The 22,241-nt window shown below is 42.3% G+C and overlaps 2 protein-coding genes across 8 annotated transcripts in view; both read left to right on the plus strand.

The window, feature by feature from the left end:
* LOC123031558 (zona pellucida sperm-binding protein 3 receptor-like) overlaps positions 1-8,665 on the plus strand; it is a 37,564-nt gene extending 28,899 nt beyond the window's left edge. For 4 of the 7 annotated variants that reach the window (XM_044446700.1, XM_044446718.1, XM_044446727.1 and 1 more), the window contains 3 exons: positions 2,513-2,542; positions 3,960-4,038; positions 5,968-8,665. In XM_044446700.1, coding sequence (XP_044302635.1) covers positions 2,513-2,542; positions 3,960-4,038; positions 5,968-6,034 — 176 coding nt within the window. In that variant the 3' untranslated portion in view covers positions 6,035-8,665. Of the gene's footprint in view, positions 1-2,512; positions 2,543-3,959; positions 4,048-5,967 lie in introns of those variants that run through there. The other 3 variants (XR_006416330.1, XM_044446709.1, XM_044446759.1) reach the window with 3 other exon arrangements.
* Positions 8,666-8,806: 141 nt separating this feature from the next.
* LOC123031486 (complement receptor type 1-like) overlaps positions 8,807-22,241 on the plus strand; it is a 58,349-nt gene continuing 44,914 nt past the window's right edge. The window contains exons 1-6 of the mRNA XM_044446514.1: positions 8,807-9,199; positions 12,567-12,758; positions 12,985-13,084; positions 14,023-14,108; positions 15,170-15,361; positions 15,636-15,818. Coding sequence (XP_044302449.1) covers positions 9,127-9,199; positions 12,567-12,758; positions 12,985-13,084; positions 14,023-14,108; positions 15,170-15,361; positions 15,636-15,818 — 826 coding nt within the window. The 5' untranslated portion in view covers positions 8,807-9,126. The remainder of the gene's footprint in view (positions 9,200-12,566; positions 12,759-12,984; positions 13,085-14,022; positions 14,109-15,169; positions 15,362-15,635; positions 15,819-22,241) is intronic.

A 22,241-nucleotide genomic window follows, 5' to 3' on the forward strand; every position in this document is an offset into this window, starting at 1 on the left:
ACCACCCGCTCCAACACCTTGCCCAGAAACGGGATGTTGGCCACAGGTCTATAGTTAGTGGCCATCTCTGGATCCAGTGACGCTTTCTTCAGGACCAGTTGGACTACCGCCTCCTTTAAAGGGGCAGGCACCCGACCCTCCCTCAGAGAAGCATTAACCACTTCCAAGATCCAGGTCCCAGTCCCGTGCTTGGAATTATTTATTAATCAAGACGGGCAAGGGTCCAATAGGCAAGTGGTGGGATGTACTCGTCCAAGCACCTCGTCCACATCATCTGGCCGCAATAACTGAAATTCATCCAATAATTCTGGACCAGACGGCAGCATTGGCGTCTCCCCAGAAACCTCTGATTCATTAGTGGTGTCCAGCTCGTAACGAATCTGAGCGATTTTCTCCCTGAAATGCCTGGCAAAGTCGTCACAGCGGGCCTTTGAGGGTGGAACCGGATCTTCCTTAGGACCCGGGCGAACCAGGCCTTGCACCACTCGAAAAAGCTCAGCCGGACGGCATTGTGAGGAGGCAATGGAAGCGGAAAAAAACTTCTTTTTCGCCGCCTTCACCGCCACAGCATAGGCCCGATAGTGGGCTCTCAAGTGTGTTCGGTCAGATTCATCCTGTAATTTCCTCCACCTATGCTCTAGCCGTCTCCCAACCTGCTTCATCGCCCGCAATTCAGTTGTATACCAAGGGGAAGAGCGGGCTCTGCCCAGTGGGAGAGGACGCTTAGGAGCGATCGTGTCCACAGCCCTGGTCATCTCCCCGTTCCACAGTTCGACCAGAGCCTCGACAGGAGCACCAGTCTTGTCAGCCGGAAACTCCCCCAGGGCCTTCAGGAATCCATCCGGATCCATCCGGCTCCGGGGGCAGACCCATACAATCGGATCCACACCCTTACAGAGGGAGAGGCTGCTCTCGAGCACAAACCTCACCAGGAAGTTATCTGACCATGACAGGGGAGTCAAACATAAATTCCTCACCCTCAGGTCACCCTCTTCCTGCCCTGTCAAGAAAACCAGGTCCAGAGTGTGTCCACGTTCATGGGTCAGGCCGGAGACATGTTGAGACAGCCCCATGGCCGTCATGGAGGCCATGAAGTCCTGAGCTGCCCCGGTCAGACCAGACTCGGCATGGAAATTGAAGTCCCCCAGGACCAACATCCTGGGTGTCCTCAACACCAGGTCCGAGACGGTCTCCATCAGCTCAGACAGGGAGACTGTTGGGCAGAAGGGTGCACGGTACACCAACAGAATCCCCAATCTGTCTTGTTCGCCCAACACCAAGTAGAGGCACTCCAGCCCTGGCCTCGAAGGGACCGGAAGTCCCGTGAGAGAGATGGAGGCTCGGTAAACCAAAGCGACTCCCCCTCCCCTCCCCTCTGGGCGTGAACAGTGCTGAACCAGATACCCGGGCGGGCACAGTTGAGAGAGGGCAACATCCCCCCACTCTCCCGTCCAGGTCTCTGTTATGCAAGCCAGGTCGGCCCCCTCATCCACAATCAAGTCATGGATGAGGGAAGATTTATTATTGACCGACCTGGCATTGAGCAGCAGCACCGTCAGGCCTGAGGGGCGGTTGACAAGGCTACCTGGCAGCCTCTGGCTGGGGGCAGAACCAGAAAGAGGGACAGGTGTCAGCCATCTGTCCCTTCTTCTTCTACGCGGACATGTTAAGCCCCCACCGCTGTAACGTCCATTGCCCATGACCACGCCAATGGCAGCGCCCGTGCGCTCCCCAGGAAACATAAACGTCGACCTGGCCAGGGACGACTCCATAAAACATTAGAACAGAATAAGATTATAGAAGCAGTTTAAAAAAAAAAAACTCCCCCTTCCCTAACATTCAACCGTAGGCAGGCCAATTACAACAAGAGCCCCTTGCCAGCCCAGCCCCCTGCTCGGCCCCCGAATGGTGCCCAAACGGCGTCGACCGCCCTTTGGCTATCACCCTTCGGCCGCCGGCCCGAGGCCACCGGCCTCGGTTGCCACCGGCACTTTGAGGCCACAGGGCGCTTCCGAAGCCCTGCCCTGTCCCGCATGCTCTCACTCGTGCGGGGGGGGGGGCGGGGCAACCCAAACTGGTCCCGCGTGCTGGCCGGTGGTACTGGCCTCCGTCGGCGGCGCAGCGTGGCAGCGTGCAGCTGTTTGCACGCGAAGGTCCTTCCTTCCTGCAGCGCGGGGGAGCTGCGTGCAGCCAGTGGTGCGTGAAGGTCCTTCCTGCAGTTGCTTTCTTCGCATTATAAAAGGGGATTTTCTGGAATGGTTGTAAAATGTTAGAAAATCAGTTCTAGAAATAAAAAATATTATTGTAATCAGACCAAATGATTGATTATCATTTCTTAAATAAATCTGTTCTCGAAATTGAAAGTATATCTCCATTATGAGGTTGGGTTTTTTTAATAGACACAAATGCATTCCTTGCTTTAAGTTAGACAAATAATAGGTATCTCAGGCACTCATTGTAGTTTCAGATTTTAATAGGCTCCTCTTTTCTCTTTTTCCCAATTCAATTTTAGAATCTAGCAAGACCTTGGGAATTGCTCTTGGTAAGTAATTGGAGGGCATGTTATTTCAGTGAACAACTGCCTCTATTGTATTTTAATGCCTCAAGACAATGTATATGGAAAGTTTAATACGCTGTGCCCTTCTCTCCCCACATTATGGCTTAACTGCTGAAGATTCCAGCATTTTGATTGGCAAGGGTTCTTTTGGGATTCAGATAGCTACACAAAAGATTGGGCGTGTATCTTCCTGTATGAGACAAGCTCTTCCTTTATACATATGCATCTACACATACTTTTACGTGTATAATGACAAACACAGTTGGCTCCCTTGTCCAGTGCAAATTTTCCTCTGAGTAGAATTTTTAACCTTTTAAAAATGTCCAATTGCCTGGCTGTGTTACTTCCTTGACAAAATGATCCCAGGAAATCAGATGCTTAATCTTGAAAGGGGTCAGAAGTGGCTTTGTGATTGTCAGTATGGCAGACAATTCAATTGTGTCCTTTCTTTTCAAAAAGTCAGCACAGATAAAGGGCAGGCTCACAGCTTGCTATTTCTGTCTTTTTGCAAAATTATTATGGTCAAGCACTATATATAAACTAATCCACCTGGCTTGTGTAGTTTTAATATCACAATATTCTGGATAAAAACGAATTGCTGTTAAGCTTACTGCTTTGACCAGTAAGGTTGTTAATGGGCATCGAACAGATAAGTTGTCTTCCTAGGCTGTATCACTTCTGTGATGCTTTGCATGGGAAGATTCCTCTTTCCACTGTGCATACAACATGGATCTGAGATAGATTCGTAATGGGAAAATTGGAAACAAGTGAAAGTAATCAAACACTGAAGGCGCAGTTCACAATGCTGGAGCTGATAATCTATATTTGGTTCTTCTTATATTTTTAACTGAGCAAGTCAACAGTCTACACTTCCATCAACTTCAATTGTGATCTTTACTGTATATTATGGTCAGCCTACAGTGGGATATGGTCATGCTTGAAGACTTTGTCCTAATCTTAAAACTATCCCTGGGAGTCTGTATTGAAAGTGGTCTGCTCTTGAACACAAAAATATCTTATTCAGCCTTGCTAGGTGGTACAGTGGTTTAAACTGCTGCGCTGCTGAACCGGTTGATTGAAAGGTTGCCGGTTCGAATCTGCACAACGGGGTCAGTTCCCATACCTCCGTCCCAGCAACTGCAACCCTTGCAGTTCGAAAGCATCAAATGCAGGTAGATAAAAAGGCACCACTTCGGTGGGAAGGTAACAGTGTTCCATGCACTTCGGTGTTTAGTCATGCTGGCCACATGACCACGGAGTCTGTCTGAGGACAAACGCTGGCTCCCTCGGCTAGGAAGCAGAGATGAGCACCACCCCCAAGAGTCAGACATGACTGGACTTTAATGTCATGGGAAAACCTTTACAGAATGTCACTGGATTTCTCTCACCTTTTCCCTTCAAGGAATCGTGGTTGCTGGTATAGCTGTGGTTGCTGCTGCAATTCTATTTGCAATGAAATACAAAGATTTCCTTAAAAGTGGGTGAGTCAACCCAGTATATGCTATCTCTAGTTCCTTATAGCCTCTGCGGCTCTGCCACCAGACGTTTGTTTCTAGGCTTCGCTGTGCCTTCTCTATAACCTGCACTTTTTTTCTAAATGTACCTTGTGCTCAGGAAGGGCTTATGCTTTGTGCTTTGAACAGCTGCACTAATCTGCAAAATAGAAGAAACAGCATTAACTAAAAGGCTGTGGTTTTCTAGAGTGGCTAAACTATATTATTCAGCTGGAGTTCTGGAATTAGAAGTGTACTTCTTCCATTTACATTAACTGCCCATTCTAACACAGGGTTGCAATACCTACCAAATATTCTGGCAATGAAATTTCTAAAATCCCTATCAAAATAGGCTTCTTTGTGGAAAAACACTGAACTGATCATTCCCCCTCTTTTCTGATTTGCCAGAACAGGCAGGGCCTTGAAAGGCATATGCCTAGCAATATTTTCTCAGTCTTCCTTCCAGGTGGACTTTTAGCCCATGATAAAGAATATTGGATTGAGAATTACAGGCTTCCCCAAAACCATAACTGAGCTCTCATATTCCAGTCCTCTGTCCACTGGATTGTGCTATTTAATGGAGAGGTGTGTTCTGAAAACCTAGAACAGCAGGAGCCCCTTAGAATGTTGGCTAAACAATGGATTGAACCTCATGGTGGTGCTGAATGTTGTAATGATTAGGCTCAGTAGTCCCAGCTAGGTGAGTTTGTAATGTCCATCTTCGTAATGAGCTTAGGTCACCATTTTACAGCTAAATTGATCACAAGCTCTGAGTATGGGTGGTCTGTATCAAAATCTTATTTCTATGCATGCACTGAGGTAGTTGGATTAACAGAGAAAAGATGTGTGAAAACAACCAATCAGAAAGTAGGTCTATAACTTGAAGGTGCATAATGTCACCATGTCATTACGTGTTTCTGAATACAGCTCCCAAAATGCTTGTTTATTCAGACCGAGAGTTCATTTTAAGGGAGATCTCTTCTCCAAACTTATTATCGAAATAAATTTTGCATTCACCTGGTGCAAGTTTGCCATTGCTACAGTTGTACCCAGTGGAGACTTTAGGCTAGTGAAAGCACAAACACAGGACTCCTGCTTTTCTCTGATCTCTTCCCCTTGCAGCCCACTATGCTATTTTGCACAATACTCCCTCCCATTGCCAGGAACAGCTTTTGTGGCATTTGGAGGGGAGGAAATTACAGTGCATAAGAGGGATCGGCCAAATCAGCTGCTGTGCATTATGCAAATAGAACTGCTTTCTATTAGCCTGAAGCCACCATTAGATGCAAATATCACATAGTTCATTCAAGATACTGAATGTATGGTAGAAGTTTAAGAAATAAAGTTTTACATAAGAATTTATTTTTAAACTGAATTGTTGCTTCCCTTTGAAATTGTTTCCAGTTCCGAAGTTCACAAATAAGGCAACTGCATGACTTGTCAGATGCACAATTCTACATCATTTGGGAATTGGTGCGAATATTAATCACTGAAGGCATTTCCTAAAATGATATTTTAATAGGTGACATTACATCCATTCATTGTCAAAGACCTGGGTCACCTATGCTAGGTTCAAGATAAGAGGGCACAGTGCTTGTGAAATTTTGAGGTAAAGCAAAGATTCTAAAGGGATATTGGGAGTGAATGTGTTTTCACTTTTAAACTATGTATTTTGCAGATGTGTTTCTGTTGCATTCACATAATCCTAGTCAATTTGTTTGATTTACAGCTAATATCTTGCAGTTGCTAACATTTGGATTTTCCTGTCCACAAAGCAAGAGCAATGCCTCTGTTCAGTGCAAGCAATGCTGTGCCTATGTATTGCTTTTACTCTTACAAGCAGGATTGACATGAGGAAGTTAATTCTTTAAATTCCTTTCAGTGAAGTTTAAATATGTGACTTTTTATTTTTAACAGAGAACCTGAACCTCAGCCTAGCTTTCATGCAAGCTCGCATAAAGATTTTCCATTGGAAGTAAAATGAAACTTGCAAGACATGATCTAATTGCACTGAACTTCTACAGTGAAATGCCAATAATGTTCTAGCAGTTGATACCAAGCAGTTGTTCTTTCAGAAGCTGAGGATGGGAACAGTGAAGATCTGAGTGGAATATTTTAGCTTTTTTTATTCTTCAAGAGGCTGTACAGATACTGGAATTTGGAACTGAAAGCAATTGGCCTCAAGAAAACCTGATGACTTGCACACGTTGCTTTTACATAGAATTCTTCTGCATTTGGGTATCAGAATGAAAAATGGAATTGTGGTCACTGATCATATCTCTGCCCCAGAAGTTATATATTGTCTTTAAAAGCATAGAAATATTGGGATCTTGTAATGGGATCTTGTTAAGAAATATTGAAAGCCTCATATCACAAGAGCATGTTCACATACATCTTTTGAGGAGATGCATGACTGTCAAAATCCATTACACTTCTGAATTTCTTAGAATGTCTCATGCAGAGCCATAACTAATGTTACCTTGCTTCTCTCTCATGGTTCAAAAATGTGCTCAAAAATGTGGCTAAAATAAATTGCGTCCTGCATGTGTTTCAGTAAGGAACACAATGTTGTATACTTCACTCACACAAAATCAAGGGGCACTCTTAGGACACAGACTTCAGCTGGAATAAATTAATAACCTGGTTGCCCCACTGAAATCATTGTGACCAAAACCTGCTGTTCTTCAGCCATCTTCAGCACAAGTTTGTTCAGTTGAAGCAGGAATTTTGTGTGTATTTATATGAAGTTATTACTTTGCAAATGTCATGTTGGACTGTACATAGTGTTATTTGTTAACAGACTTCATATTTAAGTAGCTTAACAGAATAAAATCTGTGAACGATAAGGTTTTCAAATAAAAGGCTCCAAGCATCATGGATGCCTTTTCTCCTCAAAGAGACAAGGAGCTGGGTATGTAATATAACTGTGCTGAATGCCACATGCAGAGAACAATTTCTGGCTATGGGTGGATGCACAATACAGTCAAAACAGACATGTGTGGGCAGCAATATAGTACCCAACAATGTGTTTCAGGCATTCTTCTTAAGCACAATTCATATAGGACAGTGCCTTGGGCATATCAATGACCTGCTTCTCATGCAGCTTCATTGTGGCTGTCCAGCCACAGTGGGTTGCCATGTCATCCAAATGCAGGCTGACCTATGGGGGTAGGGGTGGGGCAAGCCATCCAGTCAGTCCATGGGTTGTTCTAGCAGGAGTTTGTACCATAATGAGTTCTCTTGGCCCATGCCACTGCCCTTCCACATCAATGCCCAAGCAGAACTTTGGAGTAATTATCACTGGTTTGCCACCCTTTTGCTTATTCATTTACTGATCTAAGAAAATTGAGCAATTAATCCCAACATTTTATTCCCCAGACCTTAAAATGATGTAAAATTCCCCTCTGTTAAATGTGTGTATATTTTCAGGGTGGGAGAGGACTGTCAGAGAACTGCAGTAGCCGTAACAATAAGTACTCTGAAAAGGATCTGCAAAAAGGTGGTGATAACCAGTATCTCCCTTTCAGGACTAGCTGGTTATTTGGGGACATGCTGGATAGGCGGGAGGCACTGGGAAATCAGTTCAGCCTTTACAATTGAAAGGATTGCATTACTGAGAGAGAGACACTGCTTTGCCATTTAGGTGCACTCCTTTTACCTCTTTCCCCCACCCCCTTTACCAATTTTCAGTCAACAATTATACAATTGGACCAGGACAATTGTGCATAAATTAGTCCATATGCAGTCTTAGCTTATCAGTTTCCTTGTCTGTTACCTACTCTATTTCAGGCTGCTGAAGGACATTGACTAAGCAAGACTACCCATATGGGGACAGCTCTAATTGTTCCGGATTGACATTCAACAATAAGTAAAACAATATGAACACATTTTCATAATTTTCAGGGTCAGAAAAATAATAAAATATAGCAAATTATGCTCTCTGGGGGCTCTCTTGTCACATGCTGCAAGCACTGAACCCTACTGTACTGAGTTCTGTCCTCCTTTCACACAAAGCTTTTCTGAAATTAATCTGTGTGGTCTGCTGTTTTGTGAGCCAAGACTGGTCCTGCACTCTTTTTTCTGTGTTATGTATCTCACAGTTGTATAGCAGTCCAGTTCAGGAAACAGTACGAAATATGTGGATGGATGGATAGATGGATGGATGGATGAGATTACTGCATATGTACTGTATACACATATTCTGGGAATCCACGACCACTGGAAATTTCCTAATGTGGGATGTGGGTAGAGTATATATTATGTGCGGCAGGACAGTGCCTGCCTGAAGTCACAACCAAATTCTAATAGTAAATATTAGTTCTCATTTGTTGAATGTAGTTTCCGCTGCTGTACTTTCCTGTTTTGCACAAGCTTCATTCCGCTTGTCAAGGGAATAAACTATACCCCATGTATAGTATTTCTAGCACAAAACAATCAGGTTCCACAAGATACTTTATGGCATATTAGAAGCATCAAGGTGCCAGATAAAATACTGGTTGATAAAATATTGCATGTGCTATAACAGATTGCAATCTTTGTAGTACAAAATTTCCCAGGAATACAGCACTGTTAATTTTAAAAGTTTGTGACTATTAAACGCATTCCAAAGGCAGCACTCCAGTCTTGATTTCATCCAGAAATATATACCCCTTGTGAGAAATAGCAGAGACAGAGCTGAGGACAACTCTTTGTAGCTACAAAGGGCTACTGCAGTAAGTGAAAATCAGGTTATGTTTGGACGGGGGATGTTGGACCCCATGTTTGATTTCTAAGATGAGAAGTTCACATGCGGAAGCCTTTCTTATTTGCCATGTAGAAGTGCTGAATTTTGGAACCAAAAATAACTGGTAGACTAAGCTCTGGTCACAACTGCTGTTAATGGTATTAACTGTCAAGCATGGCTAGACAGCATTTCAAGTCCAGTTCCTTTGGGGTGTCTCAGTACAGTTCCTTTTCAGCTTCCTCTCTGAAAGCCCCCGTTTTGCTCTCTTGCTGCTCATCACTTCCTCTTCTGCACTGATATATCTACTGAGATATGCTGTCAACCTTGCACTTGTTGGGACATGAACAAGAGGTATGATTCTTGCTGGCACACTCAGCCTGTTGTGGGGCTCAGCTGCAGTTCTGGCTGTTGCTTTGGGGGAACCAGGTGAGAAGCTGAAACTTTGAATATGCTTTGTTCTACAATTCTAGCTTATGCTTCCACCTCTCTCATACTTTTTGGTCTGTCTGCCTTATTTTTTGCTCTATATTTTCTCCTTTCCATGGAAAGTATCTCAAGCCAGCAGAACTTACTGCTCCAGTTTTGGTTATGCTCTCAGTGGGGTTCCAATATTCCCTGCTTTCTTGGGAGAAAAATGCTTTGAGGAGGTGAGAAGCATGCACAAGAGAGAGGATTCATCTGCACCTATGCAGCCTTTATCTTAAGATGATGATGACAAAAATTATGCTATCTCACCACATGCTCATGATGGATCCAAATGTAACAATTTGGGTCAGCTGCTCAACACATTGAATGAGAACTTCAATTTTTTGTAATTCTTCTAATAGCAACTCTTCTAATGCCTTCTAGTTGTAAACCAAACCATGAAAACTCAACCCCTAAATGGCAGAATTCTGCCATTTTAAAAATGGATCTGAATCTCTAATGACAGCAAATTAGAAGCATTATGTTTAAAATCCTTGTGCCTGTCTGAATCAAATGCTACACTTTCTAAGGGTCTGTAATTGGGGATATGTGTGACTATGATTGACACAAAGGTGAGTTAGCCATTGCTGCATTCAGCCCTGTTCCAAGCCTGGGGAAGGTGTCTCTGTGATTTGTATAAGAAGGAACAAGTCAGCTCTATGCAAATTCTACTTCTGCTGAATAGTAAGATGCTACACATCTGGCTGAAATGATGGTAGAGTGCCCTATAGCAGCTTCACTCTAACATAAAGTATGTCATATGTATTCTAAACAAACAACTCCCTTTAGAAGGAAGCCTCCAGTATGGGAGGTTTCCAATTATCCAAAATCCCTCTGCACAACTGTCAGCAAAGGAGCAGGACGAGCAATGGTGATAATGTTTGCACCTCTGTTCTCCTCTCTCTCTTTCTTGCTTTCCCACTCTAACTAGGTCTCTGAGTGCTTTCAGAGACTGGTCCAGGACTGGACAGGCCCTAAAATTCCTGATTTCCTGGCCTTTCCTGTCCCCGTCGCATTTCCACCAGAACATCCCCTTTTCTCTTCCTCTAAGACTGCATTTGTGACCTTGGTGTCATGCTTCCCCTGGAACACTCCTGAAGAGGAGGACTTATTTTGGTGCTAGAGCTCCAGTCCAACAGTTCAGGAGCACCTGCTGTTGACTCAGGAAACGTCTTCCCTGGGGCAAGTACAGGTTACAGCCAGACATCAGCTGTAATGCTGGGACCCTCCTGCCAGACCCTCATTGTTCTACCACTGCAGATGGAGAATTTGTCACTTTGCCCTAGAGTGAGTGTCATCTCCAGAGAACGTTCCAAGGGAGAAGCACTTGGCTGCAGGAGAGGGTCCCAGAGGATTGGGAGAGCTCTCTTTGGGAGCAGGACATTGGGGGCAAGAACTGGCTGCCTGCAGCTGTGAAGGGTGGAGGGCCAGTTCAGCCAAGTTAGCATGAAAGGTTCGCTTCAAAGAGGAGCTAGCTCTGGAAAACACCATGTCATTATCTTCAGTTGTGGCTTCCCTGTTTCTTGTCTTGTTTGAGAGATTCCTGTTCTCCAGTGCTGCCTTCCGCTTTTGCTACTGATCGATGATTATATACCTTGGCTTCCTAACAGTAAAGCACTTCTTGACTCATTATCACTTGGTAATTGATTGCCCCTTGGACTGTTTGACTATTGTTCTTTCACTTCTGGCTTCTGAAATAGAACACTTGTGAAGCAGCAGTTCTTTCTGTGGCACTTCCAAGCAGGTAAGGAAGATGGATGAGAACTTTGAGTCCCTTCCTCAAGGTCACAGCAATGTCTGTTTCACACAGGGCTGCAGGATTGCTCTCTCTTGGTGCCTTTAGGCAAAGGGTTCTTGGTACTAGCAATCCTGAAGCATTGTGCTGCTATTCTGTCTTCCCTTCCTTCACAGATTTTCTGTGGTAAGAAAAAAGTGGAAAAGGAGGTGAGCAAACTTTCCAGGATGCGGTACAAATAGAAGATGGCATCACCTGGAAACTCACATAGACGCACCCTAACATTCTCTGAATGAGGCAGTCCAGTTGCATTCTAAAAGCCTCAACTGGAAACAACTTTAGTCCATTGGGTGGAGCCTGCTTCAAACAATGAACCAGTTCATACATCATGGCCATCCACCCTGTGATAAAGCTACATAGTGTGGGCTGCTTGTTGAAAAATCTTCAGTATGCCTAGAAGATGATCAGGCTTACCACTGATTGTTCCCTCCGCACTTCCTCCTCAGTCTTCTAGATGGCATCCCCATGCCATCCTGGCACAACTTTGTCCCTCCGACTCTGATCATGGCTCTTTTTATTCACAGCCATTTCCTTTCCCCTTCCCTTTCCCTTGCTTTTCTTTTGAAGTTTCTATGGAGCACAGCTTGGGATATTTTTCTCTAACCCCAAAATGTGCACAAATGTCTTCAGGCTAGTTTGCTTAGACTTTCGCAAGTCTAGTGCAAATGTAGACTTTTGGCTTTCTGATACGATCTTGCCAGCTGTCAGCTAGTAGCAGATTGATGAGGTGAGGCTGCCTGAGTTGTGAACTGTTGGCACCTGTCAGTTGCTTAGCTGTCACTGTGGCTTTTCAGGAAGGCCTCCTTATTCATGCATTTATGTCACTTTTATTTCTTATAACAAACTCAAAACAACTTTAATTGTATAGTATTGCAGCCTAAAGTGGTAATGTGATAATAGAGAACTGGGGGGGGGGTGCTTTTAGATGACTTTTAGCATTACCAGTCAAAAATCATTGTGCATCTACTCCTTCTTTGCCTCTCTAATGAGAGGGGAAACCCTGAACTGTCCCTTCCAGTGCATACCATCCGCATTGCAGCAATAGCTAGGGGGAAATTGGCAGAGCAGTAGAGTTTCTCGTGGAAGTTTCCCCAAATGAATTATTGTAAAGGTTTAATTTCAGAAAGCCCCATGTGCTAACTTTAACAAGAAAACCCTTGTAGCAACAAATATCCCTTGTGTGTATATAGGGAAATTATTTAGGAAGTGTAACTTCTGTGCCAGCATGGAATATTTCCTGCTTTGTTTGATTATCTTACAGAGTCCCCAAGATCCTGTTGTACAAGCAGTGTGGAACTGGTGCATGTGGAGAATGTAGGGGAAGAGCCATAATGACACTCACACTTCAGTTGGGGTTAAAATGACCACAACTTCCTTGATTACAGCTGTCATGTCCTACCTGGAGGAGGATTCTTCGGAAGACGAGAGCCAGCATAGCAAGTCAGATGCTACAGCTGACTGCCCTGTTCCTTGCATTTCATTTGGTAGCACTTCACCGTGAGCTAATCTTGCCTCTTTTTCTTTTACCATTAGGTAGCTGTGGCCCCGCAGCTAGGCTGGACTTTGCTGAGCTGGCGGACAAGTATAAAGGAAAGAATTCCTTTCCTGTTGGCTCGATTGTGAAATATGTGTGTCGTCCAGGCTATCACAAACTACCTGGACTGAACCACTCCAGTACATGCCTTCAAAGCCAGAAGTGGAGTAAAGTTCAGGAATTCTGTCAAAGTGAGTCACTTAACATTCTTGAAGTACTTATGAGGGAGATAGAATGGTATGTGTTGTCTCTATGGTTTTAATGGAGGAGCTGAACTGCCCTTGTGAATTTATGCAGTTCTGCCCTTGTGAATTTATTTTAAAGGACATGCAGACAGAAACTTGACTAATGCTTGAAAAATACTTCGGGATATTTTTACATACAAAAGAAAATAATACTTGTTTTGTTTTCTGCTAGAAAGACGATGTGGATATCCAGGAGAACCAGAAAATGGCCAGTTGATTGGCTCAGAAGATCTTCTCTTGGGTTCCACTGTAGAGTTCATCTGTAATGAGGGGTAAGCATCAGGAAAACCAATAAAGTTGCCTTTTCCTACCTTAGGATCTCAAATAGCTGCATAGGAAGCAAAAATAACCTGCTAAAACTTTCCTTTCACTTAATCTCCCAAGCAGGGAAACCTTCACTGATTAAACTCTGCTTATTAATACTGAAATTTTAAGGCACAGAACTCTTGCCAAATTTATACGATATATAATGATATATATATAATTAGGCTATGCATTATTGCTCAGAAGAAAATCACAGAGTTCAATGGGACTTACTCTCACATAAATGTGAATAATACTGCTACTTACTATGAAACCATATATCCCTCAAGATGAAATTTTGCATTGTGTTGCATAGTCTAGAAAAAGCTCTATCTTGCTGTCTCAAAGGATTTCAGGTACCTGGGATACTGCACAACTATGTTATAACTGGGCAGCAAGGACTGAACATCTTCAGCACTATCTGTAGAATCCTGGCTGACAAGCAGGCCATCACTTCTATTAGGCAGAGTGAGGCAGTTGCTTGAGGCAACGGGGTGGCAGCAAAGTGTTGGAGGAGATAGCTGTAGGCCGCATGGTCTACCTGCCCTTCCCATATGGAGGAAGTTGCTGACTCATTGCTTGTGTTGAGGAAGGATTCAACTGCCATTCCAGTCAACTTTTCTACAAAGAATGGAAGGGGGCACCATCTTGTCTTTCAGCTCAGGCAGCAAAATGTCTTAGGTCAGCTATGCCTAAGACAGAGCAGAAACACTTTCCTACAATGGTCCCTCAAAGAATTGACTTTAATTTCTTTGCTCATCTTATGTAAGCAGTTCTGGGAGCCTTTTCAGTTGAACAATAAGGTAAAAATGCTTTAAGGAAACAAATGCATTCAGATTCCAAGCATCCATATTCTATGCATCTCATGTGAAAGAAGGTAACAATCCATACTTTTATCTCAATACAGGCACAGACTAATTGGTCAGTCTTCCAGAAAGTGTGTGGTAGAGGACCAAAGAGTTATGTGGACTGGTGACATTCCTATTTGTCAGCGTAAGTAGGCAGCATCTAAATAGTATGTATCTATACAGTAAACCTGTATGGCATCAAGAACACTGAAAAATTAATCAAGTGTAGACAGGAAAGAATAAATAAACCTGCTTGCTCTAGTTCCCAGAATTACAGACACAGATCTAGGTAATAGATGGTCTTTGGCAAAATACTGCTATTGTGTCTCATGCATGTCCTGGTGAAGTGAATTGGACAGACAGAAGTTTACAGTTATGTAACAATTGTGTAGTACAATGAAGCTTGTGTACAAGATGCTCCTGGTAAATTGTCCAAAGTAGGGCTGGGACAAACTCTTTCGAAATCCATCCTTCTGCGATCCAGCGGACTTCCTCTCGTGCTTGACCCAGTCCTGCAAAGTGAGCTGAGCACAGAGGAAACCCATGAACACCCACAGAGGCCCATTAGCACAACTGCCAACCTTCCCCATCAAGAGTGGCTACTGGCACTGGCAGCAGGATGCTGTGAGCAGGGGTGCAAGGTGCCATTCCCAGCAACTTCATGTATGAAATTTGTTGCAGGAAGCATTTCAGAATGTAATGGATCCTAGACATAACTTACCAATATGTAACACTTCTGTAGTGAAACATTAAGCTTTTTGTTAAAGAACAGAAGACAGAGGATGGAAGTAAATGGCACTTTCTCCAAATGGGGACATGTCACCAATGGAGTCTCATGGGGTTCTGCATTAGGACCAATGCTTTTCAACCTAGTCATAAATGATCTGGAATTAGGAGTAAGTAGTGAAGTGGCCAAGTTTGCTGATGACACTAAACCATTTAGGGTGGTTAAAAGCAAAAGGAATTGTGATGAGCTCCAAACAGATCCTTTCAAGCTGGGAAAATGAGCATCAAATTGGCAAATACAAATTGGCAAAAGCAAATGTATTTGCTTAAATACATATAAGCAAATGTATGTATTATTCATGTACTCTTTTGGATTCATGTGTTGTGGAGAGTTGCAGTGATCCAAAAAGTGGTTCTTGTGAAAGAAGAACACACCACTCAAATAATAATCTTTCAGATATATCTTCTGCCTCTTTCTAGGCATTCCATGTTTTCCACCACCAAAAATTCCCCATGGCAAGCATACTGGCATACATATGGATGATTTTTTCTATGGAACAGCTGTAACATACACTTGTGAAGCAGGCTACCCCCTTGTTGGACATGCCAGTATTTACTGTACTACCAAGGATGGGCAAAATGGAGTGTGGAGCAGCCGTGTATATTGTGGAGGTGCAGTTTCATGTTCTTCAGTGTTGTTCTGTGTGTGCTTGTGTAGAAATGTACACCTTGCATTAACTCCCAAGCATGTATGTTTGGTAATTCAGTGGCAAGCATTGTCTTGTATTTTCCCAAGAAGAATGGTAACATCTCCTCATTCCTGAGCCATCAGGACAACTAATGCACTTTTCTATGATACTGCTGTCAGCTAGAGGTGAAACTACAGAGAATGATCTCTTCTTTTTCTTTTTTCCTTTGCTGTTCTAAAATGTACATTTTTTTGCAGTGACCTCCTGTTCATCTCCAGAAATTGCAAACGGAAAGATAGTGGCCGGTGCTTCTGACACATATGCATATAACCAAAAGGTTGTGTTTGACTGCAAAGATGGCTACAGGCTAGTTGGTTCAAGAGAGAGCCATTGCCAAGCGGATGGCACATGGGACCCTCCTCTACCTATCTGTGAAAGGGGCAAGTATGATATAAATTGTGAATAATCAGAGTTGCCTTTCAGAATGCAGTAGACTTTGTTCCATTAAACTTTTACCTAATCACTGATCCTTTTCCTACTGTACACTGAGGGATGAATTTGAAAGGCATTGCTCCACACATCTGAAATAATGTTTTCCCCTATGTTCCAGTTCTAGAGATTGGAGAAAGAAAACTTGAAGGCTAATCACATAAATAAACTTGAAGGAAGGACATCTTAACATTATACTTCATTCCAATTATAGTTTTAAAGCCTTTTTCTTTTAATTCTGTGCCTGCTAGAGGCTTTGCTACAATGTGTTGCTTATAAGAGGAATTTTAATTTAAGCCAACAAATATGGTGATGACAAATGAAAATTCTCCAGAAGGTACAACCTTTCTTCTGTGTCTCTTTAAATTCCTGCTAACTATAGGCTTCTTTTATACCTGAAGTATGCAAAACAGTGAAGACCATTTGGTGAAAGATGAATTGATTGAAAAAGTCAATGCTGACTTTGGGAGCTTTTTTGTAAATACATTATTCAGGAAATAATCTGTTGTTTCATGCTGTCAAGTCACATCAGACTTATGGTGATCCTCTGAATTAATACCCTCCAAAATGACCTGTCCTTGGCAGCCCTGCTCAGCTCTTTTAAACTCAAAGCTGTGGGTTCCTTTATGAAATCATCCATTTCATATTTGTTCTTCTCCTTCTTCTTCTGCCTTTGACTTTGCCTAGCATTATTGTCTTCTCCAGTGATTCTTGCTCTGTCAAGATGTGCCTGAATTATGACAGCTTCAGTTTTATCAATTTTGCTTGCTGCAAAAGTTCTGGCTTGATTTGTTTGTCTTCCTGTTGGTCCAGGATATTTGCAAAGCTCTCCTCCAGTATCATCTTGCAAACACATCCCCTTTCTTCCTGTCAGCATTCTTCAATATCCAGCTTTTACACCTATATACAGTGAACTGGAATATAAGAGTGTGGGTGATCCTGGTCTTGGTCTCCAGTGAAACATCCTTACATTTCATTATCTTTTCTAATTCCTTCATTGCTGCCCTTCCAAGTCTCTGCCTGCTTCAAATTTCTTGCCTTTCAGCTTCCCTTTGAATTGATGACTGACCCAAGCTGTGTAAAATCTGTTACAATTTAATGTCTTCATTGTTAACCTTAATGTTGCACAATTCTGTACTCATGATTTCTGTTTTCTCAATGTCCAGTTGCAGTCCTGCTTTTGAACTTTCATTTTCACATTTTCATCAGGAGTCATTTCAATTTGCTGCTGCTTTCTGCCAGTATCATCTGCATATCTTGAATTATTGGTGTATCTTTCACCATTTTACTCCTTTTTCTTCTGATACTAATCTAACTTTCCTTATGACATCTTCTGCATACAGATTGAACAGAAGATAAAATACACCTTTATCTGATGCCTTTGCCTATAGGAAACCATTCCATTTTTCCTTGTTCTGTCCTAACTAGCTTTTTGTCCACAACACAAGTAATGCATCAGGACTATCAAGTGCTGAGACACACCCATTCCTTTCAGAACATGCATAACATCTTATGCCTCACAGTGAAGAGCTTTACTGTAGTCTAGAAAGCATAGACTGATCTTCTGAAAAGCTTTGGTGTGCTCCACTAGCCAACCTATAGTTGCAGTATGGTCTTAAGTACCTCTTCATTTTTGGATTCCAGCTTGAATGTTAAGTATTTCTCACTCTGTACAGGATATTTGTTGCTGTTGCTGCTGCAGTACATTGAACATCACTTTGCATGCACTGGAAAATAGTTCAATACTTGCTGCACTCCTGAGCATCTCCTTTTTTGGATATTGGAACACACATTGAACATTTGCAGTCAGTAGACCATTGTTTTGTCTTTCAAATTTGTTGGCATATTCTTGTCAACAAGATATGGATAGATTTGGATAGATTCAGTCTTTGCAGCTTGGAACAGTTCTATTGGTACCCTATCTATCCCAGGTGCTTGATTCTTTCCAAGTGCTTTCAAAGCAGCTTTCAGTTTGTTTTCTAATATTGCAGGCCCTTCCTCATAGGATTCCTCTTCAAAGCTGTCTGTCAATCGTTTATCTTTTCTATATAGTTCTTCTATATATTGTTTCCACCTTCTCTTTATTTTCTCCTGGTCATATAATATGCTCCTCTCTTGGCTTTTCAGCATTCTTAATCTAGGTGTGAATTTCCCTTTGACTTCTTGGATCTTTTGGAAGAGGTCTCCCATTTTTCTTCTTTTGCTGTGCTTTTATGTCTTTGCACCATTCTAATAGTTATATAACCACTGAAAAGCAGCATTAATAATTCTGACCCTATTCTGCCACGTTTGGTTTTGCTTTTCATTTGTCCTTGGCAATTGGAGTGTTTTCTCCATCATTCATCCATCTAAGCTTTTAAAACAAACTTTTGCTACAGGACTCATCTTTTTGCAGTCTTCCCTTAATAATGCTTTTCAGATTTACTCTTATTTTTGATAATACAATTTCATGGTCACTACCACAATCTGTTTAGACAAGAAATACAGCTTCTCTATCTTCTACTAGGTTTGCAACAATCTTTTAATAATCTGGCCCTGTTCTCTTCATCAGACTTCCTCTCATGCTTGCCCCTGGATTAGGAAGTAAGATGATTCAAGAGGAAGTCCATGAATACTTAGAGAACTCTGGTTGTATAATTGGCAACCTTCTTCCACAGCATGTGTGGCACAAACAAAGGCTACAAGTCCCATGTGCAAAAGAGGGATACAGCTTGCACAGCATTTGCATGTGGCTCAGCTCCAGTGGCCAACCACCTGAATATTCAGTGCCCTTGGTGCCAAGTTGGACTCATGGCAGCAAGAAAGTAGGCCAGAGTCTGGGCAGCTGAGGGAATCCAACTGATTCCCACTCTCAGACCAGGTTCCCCACATATCAGTGTCTCCAACTTCCAGTTATGTAATCTGTTTTATGTCTATATTGGCAGGTTGGTACAGGATTGGTTGCCTGAAGTATGCATACAGGCAACCAGACGGTTGGCTTTGCAGAATTCCGTATGTTCTCCTGCTTCATTTCTGACTCCTAGGCCAAATGTTCCCACAACTTTTGATCCTGCTTTGTGTCCTACTTTTGAGTTCCAATCACCTATGATCATTAGCATGTTTATTTTGATGTGTTATCAGTTTCCTCTGGTCACTTACATAAACGTTTTCAGTTTCTTTTTCAGCATCTGCTACTGTAGACATGAATGATGGTTTGATATGTTTTTAAAGAAATCTGATTGCTATGATTTGAGCAGAAATTGCATTATAGCCCCTGACTGCTATGCACTACATCTTTCCTTGGTATTATAGATACTCTTGTTTCTTCTGATATTGCCATTTCCACTTGGTATTTGTCTGACTGACAGTGCCTGAGCGCAGTCCACCTTAGCTCACTCACACCAAGTATTACAGTGTTTAACCATTCAATTTCTTGCTTTATGGTTTCCAGTCTGCCTTTAGATTGCTCAGATTTCAATTTCTAATTTTATGCGTTCTGTAGCACTAGACCTTCCTTCTCCCTTATGAACATCTGCCACAATACTTACTTTCAGTTTTAATCTAGTTGAATCACTAGAAACCATGCTATTTGTACTTTTCCTTTCCTCATACCCTGTAGCTGTTTCAAGTCCTGTGGACCTGGGAGTCTCCTCTTCTGGCGCTTTGCCTTGATTCATTTTGGACTGTTTCATTATAGGGCTTGCAGAGTAAGAAATATTTGGAAATGGCCTACTGTTGCTTCTTCTGAGTAGCACTAATCAGAATTAGCTTGAGAGTCACTGCCCTTGTCTGTGAAAGATTCTTTGACAATGCCTGTTTCAGCTACCACTGCTGCTCAGTAGCTGCCCATCAGGAGTTTCTCCTCCCCTTTAACATCAGAGATAACCATTCAGTTCTGCTGATGTGACTATTACTCCTGAAGGGGTTGGATGCATCTTAGTCTAGTCTCTCAGCTTTCACCATTCTACTCTGGGTGACAAGACAAGCCTAGTGAGAGTGTCTGTTTTCCTGGGAGCATTTCTCTGATACTCTCAAATGCCCTTACCATGTTAAGGTGTGCATCCCAAAGAGGACAATAAAGTGTAAGACATTATTTTTAACCCACTACTGTATGCATGCTATTTTATCACACTAGGTATGGTCCCCAAGCAGAGACTTCTAAAGACCATAGGATTGCTTGTAAAATTCTTCTGAGGTTGGAGACAGCAGAGACCAGGGAGGGAGATGCTTGGAGATCTGGTCACCTGCCACTCAGCCTTTCATCAGTGTAGAAAAATCTGTGCTGACTGTTTCACTGGGGTTGGAAGCTCAACTTTAGAGAAGGGGAAAGGGGGATCCACTGCTGAGTACGGAGGGCTGACATTCAGAAAGACAGGGTAAGACTTATCCTGGGCCTCTTCCAGCCTCTTTCCCACCCACTCTGGAATTCCTTCTCTAGATCTAATTCATCTAGAGAAATCTGCAGGGAGGATGAACCAGAGGCTAATATTCCCCTGCTGGTCCTCCCACCATGGATTGGCTCCTGGACACCTCCACATTCAAGGGATTCTGATTACAGAGGGCAATGAAATTGCTCCCTAAATGGTTTAATGTAGAGTACATGGTTCTGTAATCACAAATTAAATCAAATTAAAGGAAATAAAGCTGGAACACACATCATAAAAGTATACTCACTATGTGAACATGCCATAAGCAAAGTTCTTAACACTGTAAAGAGTGGAAATGAATTTTTAGATGTAACAGGCACAATGCAATATAATTGTTTAGAGTAGTCATAGCTAAAGACTTAGGTATAAGAATTTCTAATCTCCAGTAGGGGAGGAATGAGAAGGAGGTGAACAAGGAGGTGGTGGTGGAGGAGGTAACAGCAGTGGAGGAAAAGTAGTAATGGAACTTACAGATGGAGAAGCTAGTCTTAAAATGGGAAGACTCACCAGATGGAAGTCTCACTGTTCTCCACCAGATGGCTGAAGATTTCTACAGGTCCTGAATCTGATTTGACAGAGAAACAGAAAGGGAAAATAATTCTTGGCTCTTGCTTTTTAGTGTATGAGTGAAGAAACTGTTGCATTTCATATGTTGAGTATCTCCCATCAGTTCCACCTAGAAAGGACAATGTTCAGGGAAATGGGAAATGCAATCCATTAACTTCTGGAAGGCTACAGGTTTTAGAGGAGTGGCATGCTACAGGGGGTTTACACTGTGACTTAATGAAAGCCAGGTAAATCCTGGCCAATTCAAGCTGTGACCTACTTCTACACACAAAGCATGTGTTTTCCTATCAAGCTATGGTTTTCTCCAGTGATCAGGAAAGGGATTTTGATTTTATGTTAAATTCTGCAGTTCTCCAGTTTGCAGAACTAGAATGTAATAATGGCTTTATCCTTTCATTTGTAGTCTATGGCTGTGCAAGTCCAGAAAGTCAGAATGAAAGAATAAAAGGCTCTCAAGTGCTAGCTAAACCATTTGAGCATCACAGTTGAATGTGACTCTGGCTACATCCTAAAAGGCAAACATACAATTCAATGCCTGTCTGATGGCACATGGGATTCCCCTATGCCAACCTGTGTCAGAAGTATGAACTAGCATATATGTGAATATAGTTCCTCACCTTTTAATAAGCAAGAATGCTAGTTATGCTGGATCCTCCTCGATAATTTCAGATATGAACCGAATTGCAGCTAAGCCTTCATATTTAGGCTTAGATGAGAATGTCCACAAAATGCCCTAGAGGAATTTGTAAGCTATTTTATCATTCTGTGTGTGCCAAGTTTCTGGGTTTGTTTGTGAAATGCACTGAATCTTGAAATAGGAATAATATCAAAAAAGGATACACTATCCCATATTAGATGGACAAAGAAAGAGGTGCAATGGATATGTTTTATTTAGTCTTTATTATTATTATTATTAATATTATTATTATAACATTTCTATGCCGCCCCTTGCCGAAGCCTCGGGGTGGCTTACAACACAATAAGATACATTGAAATACAATAGAACATAATAAATTACCACTAAATACAAAAATACAAAAAATACACTGAGATACAATAATATAAAATTAAAATTAACAGTATAAAATAAGTAAATAAAGAATATAGGAGGAGAAAAGAGAAGGAAGAAGAAGTTGCCCTGGCCAGATCTTATATTTTAACAAGTAAAATGATGTTTAAATAAAAAGGTCTTTACCTGGCGCCGAAAAACCCGTAACGACGGTGCCAGGCGGACCTCTTTGGGGAGTGAATTCCATAGGTTGGGCGCCACCGCAGAGAAAGCCCTCCTCCGAGTACTTACTCTCCTAATTTCTTTCATGGAGGGTTCCCGGAGAAGGGACTCTCCTGCAGATCTCAAGGGGTGGTCGGGCATATACGGACGTAAGCACTCGTTCAGGTAGC

Source organism: Varanus komodoensis, unplaced genomic scaffold (assembly GCF_004798865.1).
Source record: "Varanus komodoensis strain SLA01 unplaced genomic scaffold, ASM479886v1 scaffold1, whole genome shotgun sequence".
NCBI lineage: Eukaryota > Metazoa > Chordata > Lepidosauria > Squamata > Varanidae > Varanus > Varanus komodoensis.